Raw genomic sequence first — 23,928 nt, forward strand, 5'->3', positions numbered from 1 at the left:
CAAACACTTTTCTTAACTTATATTACTACAAGTTAGAGTATCAAAAGTGAAAGGCATTTAAAAATTTAGTTTATGTCCCACTTCTAATACTTTTTATTTACTTTTTGCACTTCTCTCAGTTTCAATAATGAAAAATCAGTGAAGACAATTTCAGTTTGTTTGTTTGTTACACCTTCTGCATTGTTTTGGTTTTCAAAACTGAAAATGTAATGTAAGAACATTTTTTATGGAGCTTAGGTTTTAAAAGTTTAGATTGGGGGCCAATTTTAAAGTGACATCCCTTTAATTATGTTATTACTTAATTTTTGTATTTTGGAGCAGATTAATTGAGATCAGGCAGTCGACCTTTTCACTGTTCATAATTTTATATCATCTTATTATATCTGCTCTTTTTCTTCTCTTTCCTAAAAGATATAGTCATATAAGCCCTGATCCTACAAACATTTAAGTGTGTGCTTACTGTTTGAGAAGACTATGGCCCCAATCCTGCAATCATTGTATTGACATATAGTCCCCACACCCTGTGCTTCTAATCCTATTCACTGACTTCTCTGGGGATATCCTATTTTTGTTTGCCCCTAGGATAAGGTATCTCAGCAGATGGGGATATAGATCTCCTCTTTCCTAATAATGGGGTGTCTCCACTTTTGCTGGCATCCTCCTGCCCCTCCTCCTCAGATGAAGATCCCTTTGCCCCCCTGCCAGGCGTGGCTCCCTCCAGGACGGGAATCCCTGTGCCCTTCTGATGGGGTATCTCCCCACTGAGATGGGAATCATCCATACTCTCATGATGGGTTCTTTTCTCCCCCAACAGGGATCCCTCTATGTCCATTGTGGAGTGTCTACCTGAAGATAAGGCTCCCCATGATGGAGTGCACCCAGGGTTGGGGATCTATCTGCCTTATGAGGGGGCGTCTTCCCTCGGGTTGGGGGTCCCCCTACCCCAGGATGAAGTGTCTTCCACTGTGGGGGAGGCTCACTCTACTCTCCAAGGTAAACTACCCATTCCAAGAGAATGGGGATCCCTCTGCCTCATGATGGGGCGTGTCTCCCATGCAGGATAAGGATCCCCATGCTCTAATGATGGGGTTCTCCCTCTGGGATGGTGATCCCCCTGACCGGGATCCCCCACCCCATGAAGGGTGCCCCCCAGGATAAGGATCTCTCTGCCTCAACGATGGGGTGTCTTCCCCGGGGATGAAGATCCCGTGCTCCCATTATAGCGTGTTCCCCACGCCCCCCCATGGTAATGGGGTCTCTCTGGGATGGGGATCTCCTGCCCCCGATGGTGGGGTGACCCCCGCGCTCCCAGGAGGGGCTGGGGATCCCCGTGGCCAGCGCTGGGTGCCCCTCACCGCGATCCCGGCCCCGCGCCGCCAGGCTCACTCCACCCCCATGGCGGGGGGGCTCCCGCCCCCCTCCCCCGGGATCCCCTGCCCCCTCCCCCGGCCCGGGGATATCCCCTGCCCCTCCCGGCGGGCCGCGGGCTGCCCAATGGAGGCGGAGGTGCTGTGCGGACTGCGGGCGGGGTGGGGGCGCCGCAGAGCCGCGGCCGGCCCGGGGACTGGCGCACTCGGCGGGGAGCCGGAGGCGGAGGCGGGCGCAGGCAGCGGCGCCGGGGCCGGGACTCTGGCAGGCAGCGGCTGGGATGAGGCGGGGGGGCGGCTGTGGGGGCAGATAGCGTCCCGCGGGGAAGCGGCCGAGTGGGGCTCGGAGCAGAGGCGGGGGCCGCCCGGCAGCGCCATGGCGGCGCAGTGCGACCCGCTGAGCGGCTACCTGCCGCAGCCGCTCTCCGACCCGGGCTCCAACAGCGAGCGGAGCGCCGACTCCCCGCTGCCCGGCTCCGAGGAGGACTCGGCCGGCCCGCGGCCCCTGCGCAGCCCCGAGTGGGGCGAGGAGCGATTCCGGGTGGACAGGAAGAAACTGGAGGCCATGCTGCAAGGTGAGCGGGGCGCGCGGGGGAGCCCCGGGGCCGGGGCCGGGGCCGCTGACTCCCGCTGGCGGGGAGAAGGGGCGGGGGCTCGAGGCGCTGGTGGCGCCGGCGCGTCCCCGCAGCGGGCTCGAGCGGGTCCCCCTGGCGGGGGGTGCCCCTCTCGAGTCCAGCTGTGGACTCGCCTCTGCCTCCGCAGGGCCCCCCAGGAGCCGGGGCACTCGCTGTTTGACCCCGGGGTGGGGGGCGTAGCATGGCTGCTCCCGCTGGGGGGTTCCCGGTTCCGCGCTTCTCCGCAAAGCGGCCCCTCGGAGACCGCCTCAGGAACGGTGCCCGGAGAGAACGCTTGAAATACCCTGGCCCTGGCTCTGACTCTTCCTCCCCACCCCCTCCCCGTTCCTGTTCCCTAGCCCTTCCAATCCCCGACGTGGAGAAACGCGCTGCTGTCTGCAGATGTCCGGGCTCGCAGACCCAGCTCCTCTTGGGGTGGGAAGGGATTCTCCCACCAAGCGGGGGAGACTGAGCTCGAGTGTGTTCATCCGACCCGCTTGCAAAATTAATCTCGTTACCCTCACTTCGTAAAAATCTCACTTGCTATTGATACAGGTGTCCGCTTCGGTCCCTCATATCACTTCGCAGCTCTGTGGCTTCACGGGCAGCATCCTAACTGTAAACGCTCTTAGCATTACCGGTATTGAAATAAAGCCTTGCTCTACGGTGAAAACTGTAAAAGAGGTTGTAATAGGTTTCAAGGTAATCTTGAATGCCCTGGGCTACTGGAAATTAACAAAAACAAAAACGAGCTTTAAGCTAATCTAAAGCATTTCAGATTTTTCAGGGATAGGACAAAGTTTTGCTACTTAGCAAAGTGAGTTTTCCATAAAATGGAAGGGTTCAGAATTGCAAGAAAACATTCCATTTCTGGAGTTTTTTGAATATGAGTCCTTTAGATAATGACTATTCTAAGTTGATCTATATATTTTTCTATTTTAGTAGGAGAATTGGCAGTGTAGTTTTTTTTAACTGATATATTATCCATACCATATCACTAAAATAATACACCTAATAGTGTAGTGCTTTTAAGGCAAATGATTTAGAGTTTATTTTAGGTGAAAAAAATCTTAACTTATTAGATACACATGAGTAGTAATGTTTGATAATGTGTGTTTTAGGGTTAGGATTTGTTATACATTTGTCTGTATTGTTTCTTGCGATGAAATCTCTTGCATTTTGTTCCATCATGTGTTGAATATGTCACTCTCTATGAAAGTTAAGTAAAAAGGATTTGAAAAAATATTAACATAAATAGAAAATATTGTTTTAAAGGTGCATGCAACACCAGGTGGGGTATCCTTCACAGTTGTGTAATTTATTTAGCTTTTCTAATACCTTTTGCTTTATTCCAGTGAGAATGGAGCTGAGTGCAAACTGCTACCTCTAAAATTTCAGTGAGGATAAAGTATATTTGAATTGAATGAGAGCGATTATGGAACTTTTAAAAAGTGCCATTTTATTTTCTTAAATGTTTAGAATGACACATGATAGTTGATCTAGCTTGTGTGTGTGTTTTTTTTTTTTTTTTTTTTTAATAAAGAGGAGGAACTGGAGTACATTATTAGCATGCATTTAGTATGGCCTCTACAAGCCACATAATTTTATGGCCACTTATAAGTGTGTGATGTATAAATACTGTATACTTGACTGTTAAGGCTCCATTTTTCAAAAATCAAACGGGAGACTGATAGCTCTTCATCATTTATGTATTATTTCACAAATGGAAATATTTGCTTTTGTGCATGAGAGCAGTCATTCTAAATCTGTAAACATAGTGCTTTTTATTACCTTCTGAATTACTTGGAAGTGCACTCAGTAACTTAAAGCAATGTTAGAAATTGTAATCTGACAACAGGAAAACAAAATGGAAGAACAAAATCTAGTCCCATAATTCATATTCCCTGAATATGATAGTTTATAATTGGTGTAATTGGAATTTTGTAATTTCAGATAATTAACTGGAGTTGGAAAAATGGTATAGATTGAGGATGAGATAAGGAAGAAATGAATTCCAAGTAAATGCACAATTTTTTTGGATATGTTTTGGAGAAAACATTTTATTTTAGCTAGTTATGCCAGCAGTGAACCAAATCCTAAAAATAAAAGGGGTGGGTTTTTTTTGTTTTTGCTTTTTAAAGAATCTGTCAGCTAAAATTGTTCAGTTAATTTCCTGAAAATGTTTTACTCATCATGACTGTCACGGAACTTCTTTTTAAATTTTTTAAGACCGGTGGTGGTGGTCCGAAGTGGGGGGTGGGGGGGAGGGAGAGGATGCTGGATGAAGTAACTAGGTAAACTGGATAGTCTGCCCAAAAACTGTGGTATGACTTGCTGATTATAATGTTTGGAATTTGTTTCAAATGAGATTCTCTCTCCTGGGGGTAGGTTAATCTTTAACCAGTTAATATTTTGTTACTAGTAGAGAAATCTCATTATGTAATAAAGAGTGCAGAGAAGCATACAGTTTTTGTTATAACTAACTGAATTAATTCTAAACTAACGCTCATCAAAGATGTCTAAATTAAATTTTGTAAATTGCACATAGACACTCAAAAGAGGAGGTATTCGTGAAGAAAGGTCACAAGTTATAAGTGCTATAGGAAAATTGAAGGTTTTCTTCACTTTTCCTCCACCAGTAAAATAAACTTCCATTACCTCATCCCACAGCCTGTGTCTTTCTACTGCCTGAGGTGGTAAGGGTGGGAGGGTAAAATAAACCTCATAAACAGAATCCAGACTGACTATATAGCTGTGTCATCCAGTGCTTAATGCATATGTATAACTTAAGAGAAAAAATTGTGATATTGTATGTTGTTTCAGCCTAGGATGCATGTGCCATAGAGTGTTTAAATTGTATCCCCCACACAGCAGTGTGTTGAACAATAGTATTTTGAATTCACAGGAACAAGATTTTTTTTAATGTAAAAACTCTGACTTCCATCATATTGAATTAATTTCCAGTAAATTGGTATTGTTGCAAGAAAAAAATAGACGACTTAGGAAATGGAATAAAGAGACAAGAATAATAAATTAGTCTCTTTCCATCAGAGATGGAAGATTGGTAAAATTAAGTTTGTTGGAAAAATTCAGAAAAGGTGCTATGGAATAAAGTTACATCTTAAATTGACAGTTTATACTCACAGCACTTCCACCGAAGTATCTCAAAGAGCTTTACAAACAGAAACAAAATCTCTTGACCTTGCTGGATGCTGCTGTGCTCCTTTTATAGATGATTAAGTTAAACACAGACAGTGACTTTGCCATAGTGCCCCAGCAAGTCAACGGTAGAGCTGGGAATAATACCTAGAAATCTATGTTCACATGAGTATGATCTAGCCAATATTGAATTTCCCTTTTTTTTTTTGTATTGGAGATGACCATCCAATGAAAGTATAAACTTTAACTTACCAGGGTTCCTAATGGTCTTTGGAACAGAACTACTCTAATGCCTTAGACATACACCAGTAGGAACATATTGAATAGCTAAATCTTGGTGAACGCTCAATTAAATTAATATTTTGGAATGATTTTCTTAATTTTTGTGTGCCTATCATCATAACAGCTGGGCACTACAAAAGATTAAATTTACAGAAAGCTGTCCAAAAAGTGTAGTCTGAATAAGGCAGCAGCTATGAATAGATTTACAGACAAGATGGCCTTAATATTAAACAAATAAATAAAAACAAAACTAAAACAAACAAACCCAAACATACATTAATAGATTGGGTGTCTTACTCATTTTTTTAATATGATGATAGGTATAATATGCTTTCTGTGTCATACCTCAAAATAGGTTTTGAATGTTGTACACCTGTGTATGGTATATAGCAGTGGTTCTTTCCAGACTACTGTACCTCTTTCAGGAGTCTAATTTGTCTTGCGTTACCCCCAAGTTTCATCTTGCTTAAAAACTACTTGCTTACAAAATCAGACATAAAAATACAAAAGCGTCACAGCACGCTATTACTGAAAAATTGTTTACTTTCTCATTTTTACCATATAATTATAAAAAAACAATTGGAATATCAATATTGTACTTACATTTCAGTGTATAGTATCTAGAGCAGTATAAACAAGTCTTTGTATGAAATTTTAGTTTGTACTGACTTTGCTAGTGCTTTTTATGTAGTCTGGCATAAAACGAGGCAAATATCTAGATGAGTTATTGTACCCCCTGCAAGACTTCTAAGTACCCCTAGGGGTACACATACCCCTAGTTGAGAACCATTGGTATATAGTATATACATATCTTGTATATTTATGATGTGTCTGACACTGTAGTATTACAGTAGTAAAAATTTACATTTTTAGAGAAGTATAGTAGGGAAATTCATAGTGCTACTTATTTTTCCTTATCCTCTCTTGCAGTGTGGGAAAACATTAGAATGTATCTCTGTCAAGACATCCCATTTACCACCTTCTTTAAAAAACAAAACACAAACAAGCAGGCAAAAGTACCTAAACACATCAAAAACTAAATCCTCTCATGTTTAAGTTCTCACCTTTGTGCCACAATCCTATTTGACGGGACTCCTTTTTGATCCAATTTGATCCTTTTTGATCACTTTTTAATATGCACATTGTTGTCAACAGTGTTGTTGTTGAAACAGTTCAGAAGTACTTTATGTCTGGGTAGGTCACTGTTTCGTGCATTGCCTTATACTCGTGTACAGAAAAGGCAGAATACTGTAGCTTTGAACCCTGAAGCCCTAGAAATTTGCCATTGGTCCCCCTGGGTTTGCTTGCAATAGAACACTGTGTTGAGGTAGAATGTGACTTGAGGTTGAGTTGAGGTTCTTTGAGTTGGTCCCCATGGCCAGTTAGTATAATGTTGAACATGACTTGTCCCTGTCTATGCTGATGATTCCCCAAGATTGTGGTCTATCTTGATAAATTTTCAAAAAGGCAATCCTTATTTGACTGTATACAGGCTTTGTAAAAAGTAATTGATAAGGCATTATTGTCTGATTTTTAGGCATCGATGATAACATGTCATTCAGAATTAATATGAAATGTCTTTTCAAATCTCTCAAATAATTGTTGGTAACTTTGCATAGCTTTTTTTTTTTTCATCCTCCTCCCTCTTTCCAAACTCCCAATGGGCACAATTTTTCTTCTTAGATCCTCTCATCTGATTACTTATCCTCTAGCTGATTGGCAGAGTGTTTGTTGCCTGAAAGAATGAATGCTCACAAACTGGGAATACCTTTCTCCAGAGTAAGTATCAGTCCTTTCTGACTGGGGTAAGGCAAAAACTTTAATAGTGATGTAGCTCTAATATTTCCAGCAGTTCATCTTAATAAAGTTGCTTCTAAGTTAGAGTCTCATGATCATATTTCTTTTGCATTTTGAATTAATATTTTACTGAAAATAAAATGCCTGAGACTGCTTTGTTCAGAATTTATGCTGGTGGATAATTGTCTGATATACTTCTGCATTAATTCAGACAAGGCCTGGTTATTCTGTATTTGATCATTTGCGTATTTGTTTTTGATTCTCAAATTGTCTTTCATGCAAAGCTTTCAGTAATTGGATAAAGAAAATACACTCCTTTCAGTAATTATACAAACAGGTATGAAAGGTTTCTTCTCATACTACCCACAGTCTTATAACAGAGTCTGGTTCTGATGCCAGGGTAATACTGAATTCTCTGTTAATAAATTTTCCCTTTACCATTTTGATTTTATTTATTTTTCCTATGATACTTTAAGTTTGGCTGTCTCGAATATTGAATGTCCTAGAGAACGAAGTCTAGGACTACAAAAATCTCAGCAAAGCTGTGTTGATGCTCAGCCCTTATGCTTTAATACAGTGGTTCTCAAACTTTTTTTTTCGCGGACCACTTGAAAATTGCTGAGGGTCTCGGCGGAACACTTAATGATCTTTCCAAATGCTGTTTGTTCCATTAGCTAACTATTGTAAAGCGCTTCGGATAAAAATGCTATATAAAAAAACCCTTAATAATAATTAACGTTTTTTGTTCTACAAATAAAAGCACACAACTCATATTTTAATATCGGTAGTCTTACCTGTCTAATGCGATGGATGTGCCCCCTCTCCCCCACCACAGCAGCCTCCGAGCTGGGGCTGGGAAGGAGGGGGTCTTTACCCTGCCACAGCAGCTGCAGAGCTGAGGCTGGGAAGGCAGGCCATCTCTCCCCGGCAGCCGCAGCGCTGGACTGGGGAAAGTTGCCTCTTTCTCTGGCTGCTGCAGCCCTGCACACCCCAAATTCCCTCCCATCCCCTTTTCTCATCCCACTGTCCCCTCCCTCTACCTTCTATTTCCCCCAAGGCCATCACCTCACCTTACATGTGCGTCTTCTCCAAGGTCCAAACACCTAGTTAGTAGAGCCACGCCTGCGCAACCACATGAATGGAGCTTGTGGACCACTGGTGGTCCGTGGACCACAGTTTGAGAACCTCTGCTTTAATACAATCATGGTTTACAGCAGAAGAGTACTCGTCCAAGACCTGAGTTTAGTAGTTTGTGTGCGAGGTAGGTGCTTTGTTGGACAATCAAACTCAAATAGCGGGTTCCTGATTTTATAGGTCATTATAGTACTTGTAGAGCTGACAAATAGTATAGTATCTATAAATGTATATTGTAAAAGTTGGATTTAAATTGTGCAACAAAATTGATTATTAAACTTTCTTTTTAGTATTTTTCATTTGGAAATGAACTGTTTTAAGATAAGGTGCAAAGATAGAAATTTATCACATAAACAAATGAGAATCTTAAGAAAAATGTATAATAATGATAGATATCTGCTACCTAGAATATGCTGTATAAAGGAACATTTTTGCCATCCTTTGGTATAAAGAAAAGTGTACTATGTTGATAATTTCAGTCATGGGCAGTTAGAATTTGACTGACTTAATGTTGTGACATTTGAAATGTCAAATGTACAAGTGTTGCTGGCAGGGGTGCAGAGCAGAAGGCTCAATCTTCCCTGAAATAGTCTTTGCTAGTGAGAACCTCACACTGACTCATTAAGAAGAATAAAATTCAAGATACTATCTCTCTCTGTAGAGGCTTAAAAAGTTCTTCTACTAAAATCTCTCACTCTTGTAGTTTTTACTTTCCAATGCATAAAAAATATTCTGGATAAAGACATAGTAGTGTGGTAACTGGAACCTTTCTAAAAGCATTTACTTTTAGTGTTAACATACATGTGGCCGAAAAGGTTTTAGATATTTTTCTAGCTTTCAAATCCCAAATGGGCTGACTAGATTTTTCTATAAAATAAAATAAAATAAATTTATTTATATATATATATATATATATATATATATATATATATATATATATATATATATAAAAAAACGATTTTTGGTGACTTTTAGTTTAAAAATGTTCTTGCATTCCGTTAACAATTGTAATAATATCACTTTCTCAAGTTTCTCTGTTTTTTAAGTAGTACAACAGGCTATCATGGTTTGGCATGAACTGCTGAGTTAAGTATTGCTGGCTTGCACATTCCTTTTGGTTATATTATAATCTTTACCTCCATTGGAAAATATGCCCTGTTTTGAGTACTTATTTCAGGCTGTTTGGCTTTGTGCCTGTCTGCTGTTTAGCAATGAAACATACTTGTTTCTTATTTTCAGATCTTTGTGTAGTAGAATTATTTGTGAAGTGAGTCTTAACTATAGTGAAACATCCACTTTAAATGTTTGACCATAGAAAATAGTGATGGGCATGCTCTGTACCTCTAAATATCATATCTGAAATATTTTAATTTATTAAAAATAGTTTCTAGGTCTCAATATGTGAGAGTTATAATTAATATTCTGTCTAAAGTCTGAGTGCGTCCGTTGCATTCAGTTAATTGATGTAGTATCAGGAACGTGATTAAATGTGTGATTAAATGTGCAAACTTAAAAGGTGGCTTCTTTGAGACGTAGACTTCCTTTTCAAAGTTTCCCACCTCCTGTGTGTAAGCCATGGAGTTATGAACATTTGTAGTGGACAAAACTACTAATTGTGTTGAAACAGCTGAATGAGTTGAAAGGGGAGATGTACATTTATAAGTTTCATAGAACAGAATGAACTAGAATGCAGTAATTACTTTCATCCCTATGTACAATTATTTTAGTGGGATAATGAACTTCTTACAAGCTGTGTGACATTTGGATCAGGGCCCTTACAGTCCCTGGACTGAAAGTCCATTGAAATCAGCAGCAATCTTTACATTGACTTCAATGGGTTTTGGATCAGGCCCTTAAACACTTGGCTAGTTTCTTGAAGTCTGAAATATATTATATAAAAAGTAGCATTCCTTCCATGTTAGGTCTGATAGTAATGCCCAGGTGTTAATTTTTCTAGTTTAGATCAAAATGACCATTTTACATGGAGTTAATAAAATGACCAGATACAGTGCTACGTTTATTTGTGTGAAGCGGGTCTTATTTACCAATGATCTTGTTTTCATTTGGAAAGAATGTCAGTATAGAATGTTTTCCCCAATAATGTTTTCTAAAAACCTTCTGTTTGGGTTTTATGTTGAGGCTTCGTTGGAATTGCAGGAGGTATTTTTTTGTAAAGGCAGAAGTAAGTAATCAACAGTAGTACCTTCTTTTATTTTAAACGTAACATGCTTATTCACTTGGCAGTGGAGTATAGTGGAACTTCAGCCTTAGACACCACTGTTCAACTTAAAAAAACAACAGGGGAATCTCTAAAAAGTGACTGTCATCATCACAGCTCCAGTGTGATAACACCTGCTTGCTGATGTGATCTTAATAGATCCCTAAATGCACAGGGAACTGGCCATGATGGTAGCAGTAGTGCTGTGACTGTCACCTTTTTCATCCTTCCTGTGAAGGAGCTGAGTATTCAGCCAGCATTGTGGTGCCAGATTGACCAATAATGCTTATGTTAGGGTTGTCAACTTTTTAAAATAATCCTGGTGTGTGTGTTCGTGTGTATGTAAAAAAAGTCGGGCCTGCTGAGTAGCTTGCAAGGGAATGTAGAGATGTCTCTCTCTTAGTCAGTGTGGGAGGCTGGAGGTGGGTGAGTGGGATTGGATGTGCTTCCCTTAGAGTGTGCAAGTGAGGAATGGGATGTTGGGCTGGAAAAGAGAATCAGCTATGCACTTTCATGGCCCAATAGCAGCACTGCACACTCATGGCCATGGTGCTCTTGGTCTCTGTGATGATAGCAGCAGAGAACAGCTATTCCTACAGAAGATTTGTGAAAATAGATTGTGTCTGTATAATGTATATTATCCATTTTTCTATATGCTGAGTTGGTTCTCAAGTGGTACATATGATGTAAAATACTTGAAGTTGTTTGTTGCATGTTTTAGAAATTGGTATGTGTACACATCAGATTTTTTTTTGGTTCTTGGACTTTTGCACATCAGGGCTCCTGGTTCCTGAGAATCTTGAAATACAGGTGCTTACGTAGTAGTTCCCCATGTCACTTCTGACTTGGGAAGTGGAGTGGATGAGCTTCTCACATTGGGTTTTTGGTCTCTTTTGTCCCATTGGATGGTCAGGAATTACTCCTTACCTGATAATGGAAGTGCAAGTGCAAATCATGGGAAAAATCCTACTAATGCCTCTTAAGTGTGCACTTGGAGTGCAGGTGTATAATTGACGCACACTTCATGGGGGAACTGGTGCAATACTTAAAAGAAAAATACCTCTTAAAATAAACTAGGTCATAACACTGAACTTGCTTAAGTTTGTGAATGTAAAAGGGGGTACATTTAAAATCATAAACTCAGGGTTTGCCAACTTTTAACGTGGATAAATGTTTTAATTTAAAATTTTAAAAGTTCTTATATTAAACGTAACTTTGCAATGCATGTGCATTCTCTAGTCTTGTACATTTTATTTTTGTAGCTTGAGGTTTTAGAGTTAAGCAAGAAAAATGCTATGCAAGTAGAGACTGTGCGTTGTTGCTGGGCTTAGCGTTGATTTGGGATCACTACATTTTGTATTTTCTAACTTTGATTTTAACCATGTTCAGTGGCCTAAGTTAGGTCAAAAATACTTGATGAGCTTGTAGGCAGCATGAATATAGTGCAAGTAAAAATTTCACTTCATAGCCTGAACCAATACTACAGGGTTATTATATTACAGTACAGTATGAGAGTTGGTACCTGTCCCCAGAGCAATTTGAAACGTCTGCTAGGATCTTGCTGAAAACTTGGTTTGTTTCTCCTACCTTAAAAATGCTGGTAAAATGTAAACAGTTAACTTCTTGCATTCTTTAAAGATCAGTGTTGATATTTTTTGTGTCATTTCACAGAGCAGCTTTTTAGCTTGGAAGTGAAATTTGGGAATATGGGATACTGATTTTTATTGGAAATGCAGTCTAGCAAGGAAAGATTAGTGGCCTGGGAGTCAGAGCCAGCCAGGGAACCCAGGCCTGCCACTGACTTGCTACGATGTGATCTTGAGCAGGTCACTTAGTCTCCCACCCTTTGTCTGTCTTGCATGTTCGGAATGTCGGCTCTTTTGCGTGAGGTTTCTCTTACATGTGTCTGTATTGTGCCTGGCACAATGTGGCCCTGATCTCTAGGTGCTGCTGTAATACAAATAAAAAGTTGAATGTACGATTACTGAAAAATGATTGGATTTGGTTGAAGATCTTTCTTTTGAAAAATAACCACTCAGCTGTGGATAGTAGGTTTGCATGCAAGATTCTCATACATTTTAAGAGAAAACCCTCTGTTCATTTAAGCAAATACCAAGCCTCAATTCCTCTCTTACCTTTTTGCCTGCTGGGAACATGTGTAGACATAAGCTAACCATGAGCCTTCCATTTTCCCTTTGCTAAGCTTTTTTACAGATGAGGCCTTGGAGTCTTCATGAAGTCTTATTCCTCTTTCCCATTAAGAGGATATGATAGAATGTCTATAAGAATTGTGTTCTATGAAAAGTACGTAATAATCAGCACACTTTCATTCATCAGTAGGGCTCTACCAAATTCGTGGCTCTACCAAATTCGTGAAAAACGCATCATGGGCCATGAAATCTGGTCTCCCCCTGTGAAATCTGGTCTTTTGTGTGCTTTTACCCTATATTATACAGATTTTACGGGGGAGACCAGTGTTTCTCGAATTGGGGGTCCTGACCTAAAAGGGAGTTGCAGGGGGGTCACAAGGTTATTTTAGGGGTGATCACAGTATTGTCATCCTTACTACTATGCAGCTTTCAGAGCTGGTTGGCTGGAGAGCGGCAGCTGTTGGCTGTTGTCAGTGCCCCACCAGCAGCAGTGCAGAAGTAATGGTTGCAATACCATATCATGCCACCCTTACTTCTGCGCTGCTACCTTCAGAGCTGGGCAGCCGGAGTGTGGTGGCTGCTGACTGACAACCCAGCTCCGCAGGCAAAAGTACAGAACTAAGGGTGACAGTACTATACCATGCCATCCTTACTTCTGTGCTGCTGCTGATGGCGGCTCTGCCTTCAGAGCTGGGCTCCTAGCCAGCAGCTGCTGCTCTCCAGCTACCCAGCTCTGAAGGCAGAGCCGCTGACAGCTGCAGTGCAGAAGTAAGGGTAGCAGTCACTGTTCTCTCTAAGCTGTGCACATGTGTGCGTGCACAGAGATCCGAAACACAGCATGCACAAAAATTTGCACAGAAGAAATTTTTTGCGCACACGGTCTGTTAAAAATTAGAAGGAACATTGGTAGCAGTACTGCAACACCCCCTACGATAACTTTGACTCCATCCCCACAACTTCTTTTTGGCTCAGGACTCCTACAGTTACAACACAGTGAAATTTCAGATTTAAATAACTGAAATCACAAAATTTATGATATTTTAAAAATCCTATGACTGTGAAATTGACCAAAATGAACTATGAATTTGGTAGGGCCCTATTCATCAGATTACAATGTGTAGATATTGAAGGCTCTGTTTCTAGTTCTGTTGATTTTTTTTACAGTATTTTTCATCACAAATAAATCTTGTGTGTGTGTGTGTGTGTGTGTGCTTCAAATTTTTTTCTAAGAAGTTAGTGGGTATCTGTTGAAGTATGTTTTTAGTTGTACTGTGAAATGTATCATCCTGTGAAGCTAACCCTAATTTTTCCTTCATGACCATTATAAAGTTGTGTGTGTGGGGGGGGTGTTATTCTAAGTGCCAAAATGGAGTGGAGCTTTTTAAAAATAATTTCTTTGCGTTTTTTAAAATGATAGTGAAATGACTGGACTGATGGTATTAGGAAAAGTTCTTTTCCATTTTTAAAACATTTAAGTAAGTATTAATTTGAGTAAACATGTAAGGGAAACAGCTAATACTTTTATCGTCCCTTAATTCCCCTGTATAAAAATTTGATCTATGCAATATTAAGTGGCAGGTTGAACTATCTGCTCTTCATAGCAACAAGGTGACTGGCAAAAGATGACAAGATACCCTTTTATGCTGATTTATGTTGCAGATTCTCTGTGCTGCCTGCTTGGTGGAGCAGGGAATCAGGGAACTGGATTCACCCTGGATTCAGCTGGTTGAATTTTATCCTTGGAAGGAAGTGATGATTTTTACTTTTTGTAAGGAGGGCTTCAATTAAAACTTGAAATAACGAGGATTGTTTAAACCTATCATCTGAGATTAAAGGTGATTCTAGTGCCTCTGGAACTGAGAAGTGTGCCAGATAGATCTGGCCTGAATTAGATAGCATTTGAGTAATTGAAGTAGCTACAGAGCACAAAATGAAATCAGTAAATAGAACTGGTTCTGAAACCCCTCTTTCGGTTTCAAATACCCTGTTTAGATGGACTGTAACAGAGTCCAGTAAAAACTTTCAGAAATAATGAAACTGTCAAAGATCCAGGTTGGGCTACTTAATTTTTTGTCATGTTAGCTTTCTACTGTATAGAGATTTAGGGTTTATCTTTATTGTATACTGTATCTGTAGTGAAGTTTAAGATTGTTACTCCAAAGTTAATATTGATACACATTTCCATAGTTTATTTTAAAAAAGACTTAATTGTCGTATTCTTCATAATTTAGAGTTGTGTTGATTCAATATTGCTAAATATTTACATTTTTTTTTATTGTGTTAACCAAGTATCTTTAGGATTGTCTGTTGTGAAACACAGTTGATGGCATAATCTAATCTGTGTTCCCCCACTCCCTAATAACATTATGTGAATGGGAGACTTTGATTATATCTGTTTTTACTGGCTGTATTCTGTTTACAGTGTGTGTGTGTGTGTGTATATATTTGTGGCAGTTGAACATAGGAAATTTGGAAAGTTAAGGCCAACTGTCTTAAGAAATGTAAAAAATGAAATCCTTAGTTTCTAAATAAAACTAACGTTAGGTCAATTAAGTGGTTCATTGAAGCATTTTAATGTTATGGAAAACTTTAGTAGACTGAGATTTATTCTGAAGGTACTGCGCCTGACCTGTACGCTAAGGTAATTGAGATAGTTGATGGACCATAAACTGGGACTCTGCAAAACTGTTTGCAAAATAGATGCCATAAGCCATTTCAGATCTACAGTGTGAATAGAATATTTGCATTCTAATACAAAACTATAATAAATAAATTAAAATTAATGGTTTTACAAAAACCTAGTCTTCTGAGAGAGTGCATATGTCCTCTTTTTGGCTGCTGTTTCCCCACCCCTCCACACCATTGAGCTTTCAGGAAACCATGTGATTGCTCCTTTCTAATGCCAAATGAGTGCCTTTAGGTTGGCAGTTCATAGCCCAGGCACCTCTGGGCTTGCTGCATCAGTTCTGAATGTAAAAAATTTGCTTGAGCCCGACACCTCTTTCATTACAAATTAAGCACTGCTCCAAATGTTTGGAAAGCTGAGGTTATAATAAAGCCATGTGGCTGCAATGCCTTCTGTTCCTTCCAGCCACTTTAAAACATGTAAACATTATTTATATTAGTTATGTCCTAGGACAAAGAAAACTTGTTCATATTTCATCTGTGAAGGTGACAGTTTTAATGTTATGGGGTGTTGCGTGGTCTAGTGCTTATAACATTGGATGCTAATCAAATCAATTAGATACTTGTGTAAAAAATCTGCTCTAGGCATTAGTTTGGGGAAGTTCTGTGGCCTGTGTTATACAGGAGGTCAGGCTAGATGATCAGTGTTCCCTTCTGGCCTTGTAATCTATGAATGAATGAACAAACTGGAAATCAAGTTATTTTTCCAACTTGCTGTCTAATCATGGACGAAAAATGCTTTATAAGGATAAAATATTTGTTGTTTTTGTTAAATATTTTGTGGGTGTGTATGTTTGCAATTAGTGCTGTTTAAAGTGTCTGGCTATAGGAATTTTGGATATAGAGCAAACATTTGTAAACACTTTTATGTGACAGGAGAGAATCCCAATAAATAGCTTTTCAGGTACACTGTAAATACAATACATGTGGGTACACTTTTTTTCTTAGAAAAATTTTCTTTAGCAGTATATGTAAATAATAGATAAGAGAAAATCCTGTTCTTAATCAGGTCCATGTGCAGAAACACTGAGCGAACGTTACAGAATCTTTACGGCTTGGTAAACAAACCTCTGAAATATGAATGTACCCATGTAGAACTTTTTTTTTTGGCATTTTTGTTGTGAACACTGAAATATAACAACTGTAGAGCCTATAGAGTGTGTGTGTGTGCGCATGTATATCTGGGTAACTGAAATTTTGGAATGTCATAAACAGTTTAACATATGAGGGTTTATTTCTAGGTCCCTTAGCAACAGCCAGCAAATGCTTTTTTTGGACTAAGGTGTTTAATTTAAAAAAATATATACACACACATACATACACACTTTGGTGACATCCCTAGATAATTGAACGATTTCTTGGCAGAAATGGGAAGTTATTCCAGTGTTTGAAACATAAGGGATCATTTACGTTTAAAACTATGAAAAGTGAGGTCAGCTTATTGTAAATGTTTAAATATAATCGGAATACTTTATTAAACAATACTTTCAACATACCTTTACCATTATTCTCTGGTCTTGAAAATGTGTCGAGGCACTTAAAGCCATACATCTATCCTGTCGAATATTATAGTGAGTATTGCTTTCTTGTAAGAGATTTAACACCAGAAAGATCCACATAAAGTGGCGATGGCAATTCAAGCACACCTATTCAATGAGTTCCCCTTTGGAGATGTGTTTAAATATTGGTGAATATGCCCAAGGTGAAACTTATTCTAATTGACCTCGTCTACACTAAAAAAATGTACTGTGCTAAAATTGTTCCTCTCAGTTGATGCATGTCCATTTTGAATCCACACACAAGCATGGCAGAATGTGAGCTCTTTGCAGCCTGGTATTTTCATTTTTATTTTGTGGGTGCAGAGCATAGCGCAATAGGATCCAGATCAACAGTCTGGGCCTTCTGATACTACTATATTAGAAATAACAATTTGTTTGAGGAGCAGCTAAGTAATGTGTCTAAAAAAAAATGTAGACAAATGAGACATTTTGACATTTTGAGTTGACAGAATGACTGTTTTGTTAGCAGAACAACCATACAAAAACAGAAACACCACCCAAATATAAACTCTTGCTAAACTTTAAAACATAATTGGAAGCTGCTTTTCCTGTGAAGTGGTTAGACTTGGCTCTACTTTCCAGCCAGGCTTGTGTATCCAATGGAGAGTTCCTATGAGATTTGTACTTAGACCAGGGGTCTCAAATTCAAATGACCAAGAGGTCCACATGAGAACTAGTGCATTGGCCTGAGTGCTACATGACTGACAACCCCCACTCGCTCTTCCCGGCCCCACCCCTGCCCTGCCTCTTACCACCCCTTCCTTGCCCCCATTCCAATGAGAAGTGTAAGGTAAGTCGATGGGAGATTTTTTTCCTTTGACCCCCTGCGGTAACTCGAGCTAAGGTACGTTGACTCCAGCAACGTAGCTGGAGTTGCATAGCGTAGGTCAACTTACCGTGATAGTGTAGACATAACCAGAGACCCAGGAGGACCTTCTGCTGAGTATGCAGTTGTTTGAGGACATGAACCTTTCTAGTCACATCCCTAGTGTGCAAAGTAGTGGAGCCCTAATATTCTGCTGCTGGTATGCAAAATGAGCCATCTAAGAAATGGTTCCTTCCTGCCTTCTTTCTGTTCCTGAAATAAACTTCAGGAGGCTCTTGCCTTCTGTACAAAGTGAGGGACTGTGTGTTCCACATTACCCTGCCCTGTGAGGGAAATATCCTGAGTCACAGGTCTGCCAATTCATCATTTTTGTGAATGGGTGGCATCTGCATCCTCCCCACCCATGGGCATCCTTTGATTTCTCACACTGGCAGGGTAGGCAGGAGGGGGGAAATGTAACGTGGTAAGCACTACACTAGCCCAGTGCAGCAGAACTTCTTCCTCTTCTGTATCAACATTGGACTAGGAATTCTAGAGATGGGAGAGCTGCCTTTTCTCCCAGCCTCTAGTCGTCTTTCTCTGCACAGGTCAGAGAGTTGAGGAACAGGGAGAGAAGACTAAGGCTTTGGAGCTGGGGAGAAAAGACTGAAAGGAGAGAGGACAGGAGGTAAGGGCAAGAGAACAGACCCATGGGTAAACTGAGTAGGGAGACCCAGCCAATAAGCTGAACATATTATTTCAGAAAGGCGCCCCAACCAGGATTTTGGGGCTGATTCATGGTTCTCTTCCACTTCTTTTGCACCATTCAGAGCTGTAAAGGGGCAAAAACCACTGGCAATTCTCCAGTGGGTGTACAGCTGGCATAGCTGCTCCTATGTCTCCTTTCCCACAGCCCGAATGCAGGGGGTGGGGACTTGCCGGGAGCACACTGTATTCCAGCTATCCCCAGCTGGCATACAATCTCTATGTCAGGGGTCTCAAACTCCCGGCCTGTGGGCCATCTGACGCCTGCTAACTTCCCCAGTGTAACCCGTGGGGCTCCAGCAGTTTTGGGGCCGGGTCTCGGCTCCACCTGCCGCCCCCAGGCACTCCCCCCGCCCCCACCAGAGGCCCCGGGAGTGCAGAGAGCTAAGCAGCATCTGCCTGCTCACTCCAGTGGCTGCTGGCCCTGCCCTGTGGTCCCGAGGCGGGGCTGTGCCTCCGCGCGCTGCCCCGTCCCAAGCACTCCTGCAGCCAGTGGGTAGGTGTGGAGGCGGTGTCTGGGGGTAGCAGCATGTGGAGATCCCACAGCCCCAGCTGGGAGCCTCAGGTAGGTGCCGCACCCCCGACCTCCCTCCCAGAGCTAAGCACTGAGCTAGGCTCAGATAAAACTAGTTGAATTCCTATTCTGTTCTCTGTGGGGCTCCCAAAGTCTTCCAAGGAAGCAGGTGTGGAGCAGCCAGAATTACTTTTTGCTCTCCCCTCTCATGCAGCAGGTGGCCAGTGGGGAGCTATTGGGGGTGGGGAGCAGGGAAGGGACCATCACTGATTAGAACTGATGCAGGGGAAGCAGTGGGAGGGCAGCTGAGGGGGGGGTGCTCCTCTCTTCCTCTCATAGTGATGGAGTTGATGTGGACACTTCTGGTCCTGGCTCCAGTAATACATTCCCAATTCCTAATCCAATGCAAATTTTCTTCTCAAAACATCTGCCTTGGAGCTCTGCAGTTTACAGCCCCTCAGCTGTGGGTTGCACATGACTGATTTATATCTTTGCAACTGCTCATGTTTGGCTTGGAAATGCTTTTCTGCAAGGCTTGGAGAGAATCATCACATCTGAAAACCAACAGAAGAGGGTAACAAAAAGATAGACCCTTTATTTGCATCTTTTGGAGAATTCCGTAACATCTCAATTTGAGGACATAGTTTAAGCACAATTATTTTAGTTCCTGTGAAAGTGGGAGTGAATATCCAACGGAATATATGGCATTGTTGCCATCCTAACCTTACCATTAAAAGGCAGGGCTGTGAGAATTCATCTGCTTGTGCACTGAAAGCTATTTTGATAATAGGAAGACGGTTGGAGGGGGAATTGATTTTAAGGAGAGTCTATCTGATCTTAGCAATAATAATATAGTAGTAATACCAAACTCTAGTGCTTTTAGTCAGTAGATCTCACATCATTTCACAAAGGTCAGTATTATTATCCCCCTTTTTAATTTAAGTTCATTTTAGTACATTTTCATTTTAATAACCAAAGGCTCCCTGGTTAACTTTTTGACATGTTAGATCATCTAAACTTACACTGTATCAAGCGTTTATAGACCATTAACTAAAGCTAAAATAAAACGTGTTAGTAATTAGAGCCTTCATACTAGCACAAGCTTTCATTAAAGTTGGATGAGAACTTTCATTGTAACATCCCATTTTCAAATGCAGTTAGCAAGTGGAAGAATTCTCCTTTGGGCTGAATCTCTTTGTGATAGGACTTAGTCAAGAACTTTGGGGGGAAATCTCTTCAAACTTTTTGTAGTTATGACTGAGTTAAAGGATACTAAGTAGAGTGTAACTGACTGTATCATGCCTTGAAGCTCCGTCTTTGTAACTCCCGCAATATCTTTATGGCTACTCCCGTATAGTACCCAAAACACAGGCCTACACCCACTTAATGGTGTTTCTGGGTTGTGGAGTGCTTGGCTTAAATTTTTCTGCTAGCTATCTGCTTAACCCAGAAACACTGTACTTTAAAAACTGTAAAACCTACCCAGAAGGGGTATTTCTGGCCTTTAAAACAGAACAGAAAACTGTGTTCACCCATCCTCATCACATCTGTGCCAACAAAGGGGGCTTATCAACCCTAAGAACTCAACATCCAGAGTTTAATAAGCAGTTGTGTCTGTACTTTGCATTATTCTTATCCTTCCCCAATATTATAGTGGAGAAGGAAGAGGTGGTCTTAGAATGCTATCTCAGAAAATAGCACTGTATTAGATCACATCTAATTCATGGTTATCCAAGGATTCCAAGAGCTAGTTCTTGTAGAACAAGTATCTTTTGTGTCTAAGTGGTGGTATACCTATTCTCATCATAGTATGTGTATAATAAAAGTACTAGCTTATCTTTTAAAAAATGCTTAAGTATTGATGTTTCTGGTTGCCTCCTGACTCCCATGCTAATCAAAATAAATAGTTTTCTATACCCTGGAATATTTTCCTCTCCAAATATTGTATGTGCTTAAAACAACATTCTGTAACTGAACAGCTTTGAAGCATAAGCTTTAGAAACAGGTATTTGTGTGTAAGATGACAAAACTGTATCGAGACTATCATAGGGAATTCCTTAGAACAGCAACTTCAGTTGGAGGCTCTTTGACTCAGTTTGTCTACACAGAATTTCATGGATATGTTCGGTTTTTATTTACACACAGTCTACCCTTTTTCAGTTAGTTGTTTGCACCACAAGAATCTATAGTTCATGTTATGTGGGACATTTTGAAGTCCATTAAGCTGTAATTGAAATGGAACGTTGGGATCCTTTTCTGAAAAGCTTATTTTTGCTTCAGTGCTTTGTATATCCTTGCTTTGGATGGCTACAAGTAAAGATGGTCAGAATGTGTTTTAGTTTATTTTTGTTACATTAATACTTTGCTGAGTAAATGTTGTCAATGTGACCTCAGAACCATTTCTAAAGGTTCAATCAGAATTTGTTAGTGTGTTCCACTTCTGAATTCGTAGCAGATCTTTCCACCCACCTTTGTGAATACTGAACAAGTCTCTGCTGACTCTGCTAAGATGGCTACTGTTCTGAAATCTTGCATGCTGTGGGCTGGAGCTTTATAGTCTTTTACTCTTGGGGGATTCTTGGAGCATGTAGGATTTGAAGACACTGGCTGAGACAGCAAAGGTACCCGTTCAGAACCTATGATCAGAGATGGCATTTGGGCCCAGTGAAACTAGCAGTCAAGAGGACCACTCCCAATTTGTGGGACAATCCTAGATTTAATATAACTGTGAGGCCTACTGGTATCTGAGAGAATTAATCATCATTAGGCTAGCCTTTGCCTGTGTTAGACAAAGGTAACAGAGGACTGATCAATTTCCATTGGCTGGCCCTCTTCTTTCTCCTGTCCTTGAATGTGGGAATGAAATTATGGGGTTGTGGGGTGGGGTAGAAAGAATTTGTGCAGGACAACAGTCGAGGAGAGGAACTTAGATTGTAAGAAGAAGAGTTTGAGAGGGTAGGGTCCTCCTACAGAGAATACTAGAATACCAAAGCTGGTCCAGCTTGTGATGACGTTGGTTTTGGGGGAAATCTGAGAGGAAGTGTCGGGAGATTTTTTTTTTTTTTTAAATTAAAAAAAATTGAATAATGACACTCACCTTGGATGTTCTGGTTGACTAGTTGTGCTGGGAATGGAGTTACTACTGTTGCAGAGCTAGTTTAGCCTTTCACTCTATGTACCCCAGAAGTTTTAAATCTGGGTGTGTGTGGGGGGTGATTAAGAATTCCCCTGTATGGATTTCAGACTAACAAGAAAAGTAGTACAGAATGGCAATGCAATTTGAAAAGAAGGGTAGCATGAAGATGCGGTATATCTACTTTTCCTGAAATAAGCCACATCCTTTTTAGTGATTTTTTTTTTATATAATACCACTGCTTTTTATTTTTGAAAAGGGAACAAATATGAAATGATGAAACAGGAAGGTTTGATAGAGAGTGAAAACAAAAGGCAAATCATACCCATATCTGAGAAACAAATACTCAAGGAAGTTCACAGAAAAAAAACTTTAAAAATGCAGTAACACAGCCAACAACTAAATAATATTTAGGGAGACAGTAACCAAACCCAAACAAATAAGAATGGATATGAATATAATGTTTAATTCAAACCCTAGTCTGTCAGGTGAAATATAAAAGTGTTCCTTACTACCTGTAGCCAGTAAAGATTCCATGAGACTTCCCCCTCAAAAATTCTGACATTCTAACCACATACACTTTACCTTTGTTATTGATTTGGATATGATATCTTTTCTTTTTGGCCAAAGATATTTAATGATGCTATGCTGTTGAATAATTGCTGTGTTCCAGTGTGGATCTGGCTACTTTCCAGTGATGGATGAAGTAATTCCTGCATTTAGGCCCCAATCCAGTATGCATATAGTACATGCATACATGTACTCATGTAAATAGTACTCCTGGGGGAATTCTGTGCCACTGCACATGCACAGAATTTATGTCCCCCCACAGATTTCTCTGCTTCCCCCCAGAAGAATGATTTTCTGACAGGGAAGCAAAGGGAAACCATGAACGGTCATGTGACCCTCACCAGCCGTATGTTTCAGGTGCCCAGGGCAGCCAGCAGAGAGGTAAATCGCTGTTGGGCAGGGTCGGGACTGGGGAAAACCCAGCTGGTGGCTCCTACCCTGCGCCGGGCTCAGCTGCTAGTCCTGGCTGGGCTGCAGGGGACAGGTCTTCCCCTTCCTCTGTACGGCCTCCAGGGCCATGGCAGACCCACCCCCAGATTTCTCCTCGGCTGTAGGAAGCTCTGCAAACTCTGCATTTGCACAAGGGTCTATTAATGAGGAGAGCTCCATGCAGGACATGGGGGGTCTTACCCCATATGTGTGCCTACATGGTGATTTTATATTTATGCAAAAACGCACATATATATTTTAAATCTGTAGTATTATAGGTTATTGTATTACTCGTATCTGATTGGAGCTTGATTGTAATTAAGCAACTGGAAAACTACTGTAAATATTGTCTAATATTAGATTTGGTTCTGCTTCTGGGGTTTTCTATGTACTAAATATCAATATGATTTTCTGAATAGATTACATATTTGATATGGTCCTGCAGCAAAACCACATAATTTATAAACAAAAAGGTAAAAACCGGAAGTGTCTATAATGAAGTGTCTCCTTTTGTGTATCATACATGCTTTCAGCAGAAGGTTTTTTTGAGGTAGTTTGACTGACTTCAGTTAACCTTTTAAAGTGAGAGAACTTCCAGAAATAATGATTTTGTATTTAAAAAGCTGATTTGAGCCAGTGACATATTTTCAATAAGTACTGCATCCTTAGGATGTTTACAGAAACTTGCACATTATTTTCCAGATACTCTCCTTGCCCCTTCAGTCTCCTCTTCTCTTGTATTGTGAG

At 40.6% G+C, this 23,928-nt stretch overlaps 1 protein-coding gene across 1 annotated transcript in view; it reads left to right on the forward strand.

Annotated features, from left to right (window-relative positions):
• The first annotated feature begins 1,579 nt into the window (after positions 1 to 1,579).
• The window catches only part of BICC1 (BicC family RNA binding protein 1), a 229,681-nt gene continuing 207,332 nt past the window's right edge, over positions 1,580 to 23,928 (forward strand). The window contains exon 1 of the mRNA XM_038411732.2: positions 1,580 to 1,942. Within this exon, the coding sequence (XP_038267660.1) occupies positions 1,744 to 1,942 (199 nt within the window). The 5' untranslated portion in view covers positions 1,580 to 1,743. The remainder of the gene's footprint in view (positions 1,943 to 23,928) is intronic.

The sequence above is a fragment of the Dermochelys coriacea genome, chromosome 7 (assembly GCF_009764565.3).
Source record: "Dermochelys coriacea isolate rDerCor1 chromosome 7, rDerCor1.pri.v4, whole genome shotgun sequence".
In the NCBI taxonomy this organism is placed as follows: Eukaryota; Metazoa; Chordata; order Testudines; family Dermochelyidae; genus Dermochelys; species Dermochelys coriacea.